The sequence below is a fragment of the Sminthopsis crassicaudata genome, chromosome 1 (genome assembly GCF_048593235.1).
Source record: "Sminthopsis crassicaudata isolate SCR6 chromosome 1, ASM4859323v1, whole genome shotgun sequence".
In the NCBI taxonomy this organism is placed as follows: Eukaryota; Metazoa; Chordata; class Mammalia; order Dasyuromorphia; family Dasyuridae; genus Sminthopsis; species Sminthopsis crassicaudata.
In genome coordinates this window covers 700,542,487-700,555,334 of record NC_133617.1, presented here as the reverse complement: position 1 = coordinate 700,555,334, position 12,848 = coordinate 700,542,487, and the positions used below count along the sequence as shown (strand labels likewise).

The 12,848-nt window shown below is 40.6% G+C and overlaps 1 protein-coding gene across 6 annotated transcripts in view; it reads left to right on the top strand.

Annotated features, from left to right (window-relative positions):
- Positions 1 to 12,848, top strand: part of GRIP2 (glutamate receptor interacting protein 2) — a 272,074-nt gene that overhangs the window by 244,579 nt on the left and 14,647 nt on the right. For 5 of the 6 annotated variants that reach the window (XM_074283820.1, XM_074283821.1, XM_074283817.1 and 2 more), the window contains 3 exons: positions 1,697 to 1,853; positions 8,029 to 8,149; positions 12,561 to 12,803. In XM_074283820.1, the coding sequence (XP_074139921.1) occupies positions 1,697 to 1,853; positions 8,029 to 8,149; positions 12,561 to 12,803 (521 nt within the window). Of the gene's footprint in view, positions 1 to 1,696; positions 1,854 to 7,601; positions 8,150 to 12,560; positions 12,804 to 12,848 lie in introns of all 6 variants that reach the window. The other variant, XR_012484963.1, reaches the window with a different exon arrangement.

Genomic DNA, 12,848 nt, shown 5'->3' with positions numbered 1-12,848 from the left:
TTTTATGCTAATAGCTTTTTATTTCTCAATGGTCTTCACTTTCTCTCTTGATTATCTTATCAGCTCTTAGGGGTTCAATTGTCTCTAATCAAATGACTTTTAGATCTCCATATTCATATCATTAGCATGTGCTCAACATCTCCCCTGGGATGCCCCTTTGGTGTCTCAGATTCAGCATGTCCAAAACAGAAGTCATTGTTTTCCCTTCTATAAGTCTTCACTGCTATAAACTAAAGCCTTCCCAAGGTCCCTCCACTCTTCCAGGTGCTCAGATCACAGTATGAGAGTTATCCTTGGCTCCTTCCTCCCTGTCACTCTCTACCCAGTTACCAACTTCAACTGATTCTGACCCATAGCCCTTCCTTTCTCCCCATCCTCATTATTACTGCCTTAATTCTGAATCTTGAGAGCTCTTGCCCGAACTATTGCATTAGCCTTCTTATTGGTCTTCTAGGTTCCAGGCCACTCCTCTCCAGTTATCATCTACATGGCTACCAAAATAATCTTCCCAAGACACAAACCTAACCATAACAGTCACTTGTTTGAAATTGTCACTGTCTCTTTATTGCCATGAAGATAGAACACAGACTCTCAGTATGCAACTGAAAGCCTTCTCTAGTTTCCAAACTAATTTTATATTACCTCCCTTTGTGAATTTTTTAGCCCAACTAGCCCACCGACCATTCCCCAAATCTATCCTATCTTCCACCTCCATTCTTTTGACTAGGTCTTCCAGCATGTCTGAAACGTGCTCCTTCACCTCCAGCTCTAAGAATTGTCTTTTAAAATTCAGTTCAGGTTTCACCTACTCCATTAAGCTCTGTTGTTTCTGTCATATCTATCTCTTCATGATTCCATTTAGGATTTTCTTGACATTGGTACTGGAGTACTTTGCTTTCCAGATGAGGAAACTGAGGCAGACAGGATTACTGAATTGTCCAGGGTCACTAGTAAGTACCTAAAGTCAGATTTGAACTCAGGAAGATGAATCTTCCTGACTCTAGGCCTGGCACTCTATTTACTACACCACCTGGCTACTTGTCCCTGATCCCTAATGATCAGTTTTCTTTTTCTCCTGAAATTACATTTTCACCTCAGTATGAATAATGAAATCACGGCCATTATTTTAGTTTGTACTGGTTGAAGTATAATTATGTGTGTGTGTGTGTGTGTGTGTGTGTGTGTGTGTGTGTGTGTGTGTAGATAGATAGATATACAGACAGACAGATAGACAGATGATAGATAGATAAGAGAGATAGCTGTGAGAGATGGAGGTTGTATGTGAAGAACAGTAAGCAGACAAATACAATTTGCCAATCCTAGATATAACTATAATTATTATTACATGAAACAATGATTGGATGCTTGACCTATAATCAAGTACTAAGCACTGCAGGAAACTTGCAGATTCTGGTGGGCTGGGGGAGTCAGGGAAGGCTCCCTGGATGAGTGGAGGTTGGACCAGTGGAGAGAACACAGCAGAGTGTGGGAAAGAAGTGGAATAACAAGGAGAAAGGCCTCCAGCTGAGAACGGTCTCATGTTTCCTGGGGACAGTAGCCGTCTGTATGGTAGAAGGTGGGAGGTCTGGAGGAGGAGGTAGCTAATAAACATGAAGATGAAATCTTCCTGGGGTGCTGAGCCTCTCCCAGAGGCATCGTGAGCTGTTGGCCTTTCCTTTCTCTGCTCGATCCACAGGCACGTATGTACCTCCAGCAGCAGGAATCAGCCTGCACCCCCAGGAGTGGCGGCCCAGTAGGGTGAAGAGCAGCCCCCCTCCTGGGGAGCCCAGAAAGACCAGCTATTCCTACCCGGACGGGAGCTTCCCTGAGGATGAATGGGACAAGCCTACTAGGTCTGTAGGGGATGAGACAGCGGGAGGGCGAAAATCACCGGTGACTCTCTTGAGCCCACTTAGGATAAGGACAGGGGGAGGGTGGATGAAAAAGAAGAACACGGCTTTCTTTCTTTCCTGTTAGAAATCTAAGGCCCTATCCAACTCTGAGCCCCATGCCCCACGGGCCAAAGCCTTGGCAAAGGAGCTCGGCCACTTGGGCAGCCAGATGTCAGCTCCGTCCCTACTTCCCCTGGCTGCCTCTTCCCTTGACTTCCTGCTTCTCAAGGACTTGACTGTCTGGACCTCTAGACTCTAATCTCCTCCCTCAGTCAGCCACCGCTCCTCCAGCAGAACCCAGGAATGAAGTGTCCTGCTCACTAGTGGTCCAGTCCACTGTCACCAAGACATTTCACCAGTAACGGTTCTACGTTGGCCCTAAGCCATCCCCACCATCCTGCTCACTTGTGCCCTGTGACTCAGAGGAGAAGGATGGGGGAAGAAGGCACTTGGTCCCACTACCCATTGTTGTCCTCCCTTTCAGAACCAGGCCAGTTCTGTCCTTGGAGAATTATAACAAATCAAGCTAGGTTCTTTCCTGGTTTCGTGAGAGTTTGGGAACAGACCCAGATTGAATGAGAAAAAAAGCCTCCATGATTTAAACTATTATTCACTACTGTCTTTTTGCCCTAGGGTACCTTTATTTATAGACTTTAAATTATAGCTAGCATGGTTTAATGGACAAACCCAAAATTTGAAAGTCCTGAGTTCAAATCCAGCCTCAGATACTTACTAGCTCTGTGACCCTGGGCAAGTCCCTTAACCACTTTTTGCCTCAATTTCCCCAAGTGTAAAGAGGGGATAATAACAGCATCTACTTCCCAGGGTTGTCATAAGGATCAAATAAGATAATAATTGTAAAGAGCTTAGCATAGTTCCTAGCACATAGCAACTGCTATAGAAATGTTAGTTATTCTTCTTCTTATTAAAGCACTGTATAAATTCTAGCTAGCTGTTATTAGCATTTATATAGTAACTGAAGGTTTGCAAGGTGCTTTACAAGTATTGTCTCATTTGAGCCTCATAATAACCCTGAAAGGTAAGTGCTATTATTGTCCCCATTTTACAGATAAAGAAACTGAGGCAAATAAATTGAATAACTTGCCTAAGTATTGTAAGGAATATTGTAAGAGCACATTTGAATTCATGTCTCCCCAATTCCAGGCCCAAAGCTCTCTGTACCATACCTCGTAACTGCTCTTTGGCAGTCTGGCTGAAACTACAGATCCCTTCCCAGAATAATGTTTTTGAATGCATAAAATAAGATTCATAGGATTACAAAGAAAACCAATTATATTGAAATACCATTGTCAAAATATTTTCAAAAGAAGTTCATAATGTAAATATGTTTCACATAAAAAGATATTAGCTATTAAAAGAAATAAAATTGATTTTTTTTTTAAAAAAAGGAATTTTTTAAAAAGGCTCATGGACCTTGAATTAAAAACTACTGTTCTAAGGAAGCTAGACATGTACAGCTGTTGAGTTTGGCTAAATTAAAAAGTTGTTTCCAAAAAAAATCCCAACATGAAGTAGGGACTCAGAGAAAGCCATGGTCCAGACTGGCTCAGGTCAGAATTTCCAGTCTGTTGGCAGGCCATCTCCTGATCCTTTCCTTCATACTCATCTCCATCCCAGGACTCTGCCACTCTGCCGTTTTGTCTCCTTTAATTCTTGTCCATCAACAGCAAGATCCTTTGGACATGTGCTCCCATTTATAAATTCAACCTGGACTTGCCTGGGAACAAATGTGTTCTATGACCTTGGGGCTCCACTTGGGAGCAGAATCCAAATATTATCTCATTTGCTCATTAGCTTTCCATTTAGAATTCTTTGACAAAGGAGAGGTGTTTATTACCCTGAGCCTGTCTCCTAATAAAAAGAATGAGAGAAACTATCTCCTCCCAAAGGAAATCTCAGCTATCCTTTACCCATCTCTGCCATTCAAACCTATTATTATTTGCTAAAAAGGGGATAACATGAATGGGATAACATAGGGAGATGAACATATGAAAAAGCCAGTGATTAGTGGTACCAACAGAACTTGAATTATTCCATATTTTCAGGAAAGAATTATGCTAGATGAACTCTTGAGCCCCTTCTAGCTGTGATACTCCCTATTCTAAGACCCTTTTGAGCTCTGACATTCACTTTCTTCTTTCTCTTCCTGCTTTACCCTGACCCTCTTATTGAGAGGCAAATGTTTTGTAAACTTTGTAAAACACTGTGCAAAAGTAATTGTTTCATGGTTAGCATGGGCCAAAGTCCAGTGCTTAGCCATGATGATGATGAATCTATGTATCCCTTAAGTCACCCACCTTATGTACCCCTACACAGATGCTTTGAGAGGAGAAATGTATGTCCATTGACTCCAGGATGCAGACTAGCGTAAGCTAACTTTCAGATCACTGCAATGTCCTGGCCAGTGCCTCCCAAGAGCTGTGTGAAAGCCATAGCAAAACACAAACCAGATGTTATTTCACTAAAGATTGATTTTTGGCTCCTCTGGTCTAAGTTGTTTCTCTTCCAGAAATCTGGGACCAGAGACTTAAGAATGGATGTTGCCAGGACCCTTTGGTGTCCTTTAGGTATCTGATGAGACCCAGCTGTTACCCCAAGGAAAGACTAGCTCCTGGCAACTTTCAGAATGAACAAAGAGTATGTGTGTGAGCAGAGCATTTGTATTTTGAAAGTGAAATGAAATTTGACCCAGGGCTTAGCACCAGAGAGGGAAAGATAAGTCCCTATGGCCACCTCAACCAAGAAAGCTCCTTCAGCAGCTTCTTACAGGAGTGTGGGTCACAGAAGGCAATTCCTTTTTCATGGCTGCTTTTTGTGTTTGTTTTTCCACTTGGGTGGATAGATTACTTATGGGCAGCTCCTTAAGAATGAGACCTTTGGCTTAAAGGACCCCCTTATATTTCCCTAGCTATTTCAGAGAGTTGTAGGGTCCATGACCTCAAAGCATCAAACTCTACCTCCTGCCCTTGGTGCCCTAGAGAAAAATGTACACAATCTAGGGATGAATAAAGGGGCACTTTTGTGAAGATATAACAAGGAGATTGAAAATAAGGCAGAGGCAAGCTTTCTAAAAAGCTAGAATCCTACAATATGATGTTTACAATAAATATTTTTTGAAGCAGAGAGATACACACAGAATAAAGATAAAAGGTCAGAGCAGAATATATTGTACTTTGGCTGAAGTAAAAGAAAGAAGGGGTGGTGATCCTGATCTCAGACAAAGTAAAAGCAGAAATAGATCTAATTAAAAGAGGTAAGGAAGGAAAACACATCATGCTAAAAGGTATCATAGATAATGAAGTACTATCAATATTAAACATATATGAACCAAGTGGTACAGCATCCAAATTCTTAGAGAATTAGTTGAGTTACAAGAAACTAAACTAGTAGGAGATCTCAACCTCTCCCTCTCAGAATTAAATAACTCTAACCACAAAAAAAAAAACAAGCAAGAAGTTAAGAAGACAAATAGAATAATAGAAAAGTTAGGTATGATAGACCCCTGAAGAAAGTTAAATGGGGATAGAAAGGAATATACCTTTTTTCAGTTGTACATGGCACCTATACAAAAAATTGATAAAATATTAGGGCATAAAAGCTTCACAAATTCAGAAAGATATCCTTTTCAGATCAATAAAAAATTATATGTAATAAAGGGCCATGGAAAAATAGACCAGAAATTAATCAGAACCTAAATAATTTACTCCTAAAGATTGGTGGGATAAAACAACAAATCATAGAAACAAGCTTCTTTATGACTGGCTTCACACTCACCTTGCTGACAACTCAGTCCAACCTTTAGCCAAAAAACTTGCCATGGAATTTAATCAATAGGTATGTATTGTTGACTGTAGATAGAATTAGAAATGTATGGGGTATTTCAATAAAATGGATACACATTTTAGCAAGCAATTTTTATGAGAATATTAGAGTATTGAAGCCATTGTATTAAAATATTCATCATTACCTCCTATTTAGTATCACATGAATCCAAAAGATTTATGATTTTATCAGCATGAGGATACCTCCATAAGTGGAAGTCCTGTGATGGATATGTGTCAGTCCTAATGAGTAATTGTGGCCAGAATAATTGTATCACTTGATGGATAGCTTTCTAATAATGAGACTATAAGTTTAGTAAGCCTGGTCCCAAGCTGAGTTCATATTAAAAACTGCTCACTAGGCCCTGGCAGAGTTCATGTTCCATTGAGAGATCCCCATAAGATGCATCAATAGAATTATAACTAAAGTGGGGCAAACGGGACTTTGTAACTGGATGCCAAATACAGGAGGTGCTGTTAATCAGTTAAAATAAAAAGCTGCCCATGGCAATGATAACCTACCCATATCTAAAGTGAGCTGCTCCCTGATTTCATAATATCCTATCCTCTCTTTCCTGTAGATCTCTGGGTTTCTATTTCTCTGCCATGAAATGATATCCCATCACCCTCTACAAAGGAATTCTTCCTTAAAAATTAATTTGAAAGCATATTTGCCCTAGGAAAATTTGATGCTGTTTGTCCCAGGACTAAAATTAAATCAAAATTAAAATCAAAGTAGGCCTTTAGAGGTCATCCTCTTCATGATTATCATGGAACCATGAAACACATATTATAGTTATATTTCAAGTTCATGACTCCAGTGTCGTCATATCTTCAGCCATATTATCCACTTTTCAAACTATAAAATCTCAAGAATATTTCTGACATTTTGAACCTCAACTTTATTTTGCCCACTTTGTAGATGGTGAAATCAATTATGTGACACATTCTTCATGATCAAAACCAACTAATCATCTTACTCTATGACAATCTGAATAACAGTGGTTAAATTTCCATGTATATTTGCAAGGTTGAAAGTTGAAACATTAGTTGAAAGAGGGATGGACTAAGAATTAAGAAATTTGAGTCTTAACCCTGACCATCAAAAACATGATTTTGACCAAACTGTTTCTTTTTTATGGGGAAATGCATGTTTAGTCATCAATAAAGTGAAGAGGCTCCACTAAATGATTTCTAAAGGCCCTTCTAGCTCCAACATCCCATGTTCTGTTGTTCTATATTCTAAGTTTATGTCTGGACCTGATATATGTTCTAAGGTACCTCTGAACTCTTTTAACAGTTTGTGTTCTGAGGCCCTATCCAGTTTTGATGTATATCTGGAATCCCTTCAAGCTTTTAGGTTCTATGTTCTATGATCCTTTCCACACATTCCCTACTCGAAGATCCCTTTCAGCTCTTGACATTTTATGTTCCAAGGTCCTGAAGCTATGAAGTTTTATGTTCTCAGACCCTTTCCAGCCCTGATATTTTATGTTCTCGTGTCCCTTCCAGGTCTGATATTTTATGTCCTAAGGTCCCTTCCAGCCCTAATATTTTATGTTCCAACGTCCCTTCCAGCTCTGACCTTCTATGTTCTAAAGTCCCTTCTGGCTCTGATGTTTTATGTTCCAAGGCCCCTTTCAGCTCTGACATCGTGTGTTCTAAGGCTTCTTCCAGCTTTGACATTCTATGAGTCTAAATCACACTGTGAATACATTTTATTGAAACACTCAGAATTTGTGTGTCTGGTCAAAGGCCACCATTTTCTATTACATCCTTTCTGTTATTGAGTCATTGGAGACCTACTATGTAGTTACCATTTTTCTCACCCTGTCTGTATCCTTTGTGTTTTTCTCTCTCTTCTCAGGTGTTCTGTGTCTCAGCTCTCAGCCCTGTCTCATCCGCCCTTGTACTAACCAGTCTCTGAAGCTCCTGGTTCACCCATAATGCATCATTTTTTTCCTTTTCACTTCTCTATTTCACCAAAAAACGTCTTCCCAAACCTCCAGTGTTCCTTCAGGCATATTTTTGTTTTTTTTTTCCCTCTTGAACTTGACATTGCTACACCAACTTCAGGCATCCTCTGAAGGGGCCGGTTGCCCTGGTAGTAAATGCATGAAGGTTTTGTATTTGGGACTCCCTTGCCTGATGAAAAGTTCATGTTGTTTGCTTTTGTATATGAAGACTCCTCAAGTCTCTGCTTTGCTGGCGGTCCCCGCGAGCTAGGCTTTCTGGCTTCCGTCCTCTCCAAGAAGAGCGAGCGCTGACAATCTTTGGTTCCTACGTTACAACAGATTCCCCGGCCGCCACAACGGCCCGGAGCCCGCTCATGAGGATAATTTTTGGCGTGTTTTTGGAGAAGCTCTGGAGGACTTGGAAACATGCGGCCAGTCTGAGCTTCTGAGGGAGATTGAGGTAAGTCAGCGCCTTTAGGGTTTAGCACTGGAGGGCTGAAAGGTGATGGGCTGGTGATCTACCCGAGGCCCCTGGGGAAGCTTTGGTGGGTTAGTGCACATGACAGGCAAGTAGGTACTGTCTAGCACCATGGAGAGAACACTCAGTGGAACACTGGATGGAAGAAGGGAACACAGATACTCGTTGAATGTTTTATATGGTGGAAGAGTCAGGGAAACTTGCCTTTGAGCCCTTTCTTGCTTTAGATATAGGATCCTAAGAGCCTGTGAGGATGAGGATGAAGAAAAGGTCATTCAGTGCATTTGATGATTAGGATATTATTGATGAACCTCAAGACAGCACTTTAATTGTGTAAAGAAGTTAAGCAGTGAAGCATTATGGAACAATATACTGAAAAGAAAAGCAAGCAAGTTTTACAGATTTATGGTTTCATGTACAGTCTCTCCTGCCATCCTAGAAGTATTCACTTAATTTGGTGTTTGTTAATACTAATAAATAAATAGAATCACAATATATTACACCAATAAATAAATGAATAAAAATAAAATGAAATTTTAAAAAGAAGAAAAAATTTGGAACTAGAACCCAGAAGACCTAATTTGCATCTAGCTAGATTTTAGGATTATCAAATCATAGACACAGAATTAGAAGATACTTGGGAAGTCATCCAATCTAATATACCAACAATGATCCTAGGGAATCAGTATCTCTCTCTCTCTCTCTCTCTCTCTCTCTCTCTCTCTCTCTCTCTCTCTCTCTCTCTCTTTGTCTCTGTCTCACATGCACATATGTACACATACATGCACACATACACTGAGGATCACAGGATTTAAAATAAGAAGAGATCTCTGTGACTTTCTGGTCCATTTCATAGATGAGGGATATAAAGGCCAAGATTATGATTTGCTTCTCGATTTCATAAATAGTAATAGATGGAGACTAGATTAAAACTGTCTGATTCTACACACAGTCTACTTTTGTACTTAATCTATTTGTTATTCAGTTTTGTCCTCTGTAAAATAAAGAATTCAAGCTTAGATGATCTTTCAAGAAAATCATTTCCACTTTTGTGAATGTGTGTGTGTGTGTGTGTGTGTGTGTGTGTGTGAGAGAGAGAGAGAGAGAGAGAGAGAGAGAGAGAGAGAGTATTCTTCAGAGGTCCCTAGAACTAAAGACTAAACACACTCATCACAAAATAGACTTTAAGTAGAAATGATTTTTCTTTTATGAACTTTATATGAATAGATCAGAATTAGCTTATTCTCCCAAATGTCATCATCCTTAAGAGGCAATACAAAGACTGACAGGGCTTGAGGCAGAGAGGCAGCCCCTGTTATAGGGCATTCTCTGGGAACATTCCAAGTATACAGTGTGACAGAGTGACCAAAGAACCGGCATTAGGATTGGAGCATCTAGGGTTGATTCCCAGTTCTTAGTTACATCCTTGTAATTTTCAGCAAATCTTGCCATATCTCTGAGTCTCAGTTATAAAATGAAGAAGTTGAATTAGCTGACCTCCAAGGTTCTTACCAGTTCTAAATCATGATCCTTTTCAATCTTCCCAGTGATAACAAATCATGGGCCTTCAATGTAATTTTTCTCAGAGACCCAAATCTATTCAGGGCTAAATCTGCTGACTGAAGTCTCGCTGGGGAATCCTAATTTTGGTCCAAGAAAGATATGACTAGAAAACAATGACATTAGTCTTTTTTGGGGGGATAAAGTGGGGGAGGGTGAGAAGAGATTTTAAATTGTCCCTGAAGGCAATTATCAATGAATGTGGTGACTCAATTTTCCTTCACCCTTCATATCTAGTTAAAGATCAATCTGTATAGTTTGCCTAATGGATGTAGGTAGTGCTGATATCATTGACAGACACATGACAGCTAAAAGGGAGTGAGGTAATACATTTCATTTGTGGGAATAAGTTGGTGAGTTTGGATCGGGTTATGTTGAGTGCGAGTTGTCTACAAAGCATCCAAAAGGAGTTTCCTCAAAGGAAGTTGGAAATACAAGGCTGATGACCAGGTTAGAGACCCAGATTTGGGAATCTGCCAATGGATGAATATGGAAAACATAAAAATGGAGAATATTTTCAAAACAGAGCATGTAAATAGAAAGAAGAGTAGAATCTTGGTGTAACTTGGGGGAGCACCCACATTAGGGGTCAAGTAGACTATGAGATGTTAAAGAAAATAGAAGAGTGGTCATTGTTATAGGAAGAGAATCAAGAGGAAAGGAAGTGACATGGAAGTCAAGAAAAAAAGTGAGTTTCAAGATTAAGGTATGGCCCACTGAATACAATGCTGAACTTGGAGTCAGGATGACTGAGTTCAAATATGGCTTCTCATTTATTATCTGTGTGACCCTTAGGAAATCACTTAACCTTTAAGATCCTCAGTTTCCTCATCTGAGAAATAAGAATGATATTTTTACTACCTACTTTATAAAGTTGCTTTATAACCTTAAGACGATGCATAAATGAGAGTTATTATTACACTCCACCTGAGAAAATAACACATACGTATCATTGTTCACTCATTTCAGTCATGTCTAACTCTTTAAAGCCCCATCTGTGGTTCCTGTGGCAGAGATATTGAAATGGTTGCTCTTTCCTTCTCTGTCCTATTTTGCAGATGAGAAAACTGAGGCATAGAGGATTAAGTGACTTGTCCAAGGTCACATAGCGAGTCTGAGACCAGACTTGAACTCACAAAGATGAGTCAGCCTACCTGCAAGGCCAGTGCTCTATCCCCTAGATGCTTCAACGTATACATTAAAGACCAATAAAGTGCATTAGGCAGACTATATATATTCAATAGTATTTCAAAGATAAGGGACATCAAAGTGGGCTGAAAGAGCCAAAGAAAGCTTCAGGGGGAAGTGGGATGTCAGGTGGGGAAAGAGAGATGGCTAGGATTTGGGATAGTGACAGAGACTAGACCTGTGCTTTCCCTTATATAGGGGACTCCCAGATAGGGAAACTCTTCTCCCAATGAGAGGTGACACCTTCCCTGCTACTTCCAGGGTGTCCCAAGGCCATACAATCAGATCATGACAGGGAGGGCTTAAACTCAGGTAACATCTTCGATCCAAGACCAGCTCTCCATTCACTAAGCCAGGGTGCTCTTCCTAGTCAGAACTAGCCTTCCAGCAATGCAGCCTGAGTTTCCTGTGGCTGGGTCCAGCCTTCTGGCACTCAATCGTCAAGGTTATTTGGGGATGCTGAGGCTCAAAACACATTAGTCAGAATGGCGCCAATGCTCAGATTAGATCTGTGAATCATCTTCTCTAGGTTACTGTGAGTCACATTATCACCTCCGCTGGGACCTTGCTTATAACCGAAAGAAAGAAAGATGAGGAATCCTTGGACTCCCCCATTTCCCATTCTGAATCTTCCCCGACGCACTTGACCTGCCAAGGGGGTTAAATAGTGACAATAATTTAAAGTGTTCTTCCTCATGAGGATGGCTACATCTTCAATTCACAGATTATTGAAACTGGAAGGGCCTGTTGGAAATGTCTAGTCCAATTCTTTATCTTAGAGATGAGCAACAGAATCTAAGCCAGGTGGGCCAATGGTTAGACCATGCAACTTAGAGTCAGGGAGACCTGAGTTTTAATCCTTCCTCAAACACTCACTAGTTACATGACCCTGGTTAAGTTACTTAAATTCTCTGTTATTTTTTTTTCTCTGTAAAACAGTACCTATTTTACCAGGTTGTCAACAGGATCAAATGACTTAGCATATGTAATATGTTTTCCAACTCTTAAAGGATTTTATAAATGGACTATGTAAAAGGACTAAATTTAAACTATATAATTAAATTATTGTGATTGTTATTTCCCAAGTTCTCCCATGTGGTAAGAAACAGAACCAGGATTCAGGTTTCCCAACAGCCAGTCCCAATACCAAGTCCTTTTTCCTGTGGTGTGAAAATCCTAAATGAAGGATACTTCCATGGCAGAATATGGCAAACACTCAGGTTTCCAAGGGGTCATTCAATCCAAATACACTAAGTATTATCAGACCAGTCCTGCTATTGACCTGGCCCTCTAGAATTTCTAATGTCAGTATTTTTTAGTTTATCCTCCATTTTTAGGAGTTTAGAGATTATGAGAGCAGGAATGGTCCATAGAGGTCATTTAGTCTAACTCTTAGAAAGCTGACTTGTTCAAAGTCACACAGCTGTTGAGTGACCACTCAGATACAAGGACCTGGGTCTTCCCTGGAGCAGCTTTTATAAAATGCCAATCTTAACCTCTTACTTTACCTATTAAGGATCCCTCACTTTATCCAAAGAACCCCGCATTCCCTTTCTTCCCTATTCCTCCGCTGGGTTTTGCCCTTTCTGGGTCTGTCCCAGTGCAGCCACTTACACTATTCTACTGACTCACCGTTTCTTTACAGGCTTCCATCATGACAGGGAATGTGCACAGCTTGGGCCTAGACAGCAGCCCTGTGACCTTGGACCCATCGTCAGGGTCAACTGGACGAAGTACCTGGTGGAAAGGAACTTTCCAGCAGGGCGCTCGGGATCCAAGTGAGGGCCATGTGATCCCCACCAAGGCAGCCGAGGAAGGCTTGAAAATGCAGGCAGTCAAGGAGGAGATGCTGGAAATCATGTCACCAACTCCTCTCGAATTATACAAGGTGAGTATCTGGTCCTGGAGTAGAATCAGTAAGCCCTGAGGTGAC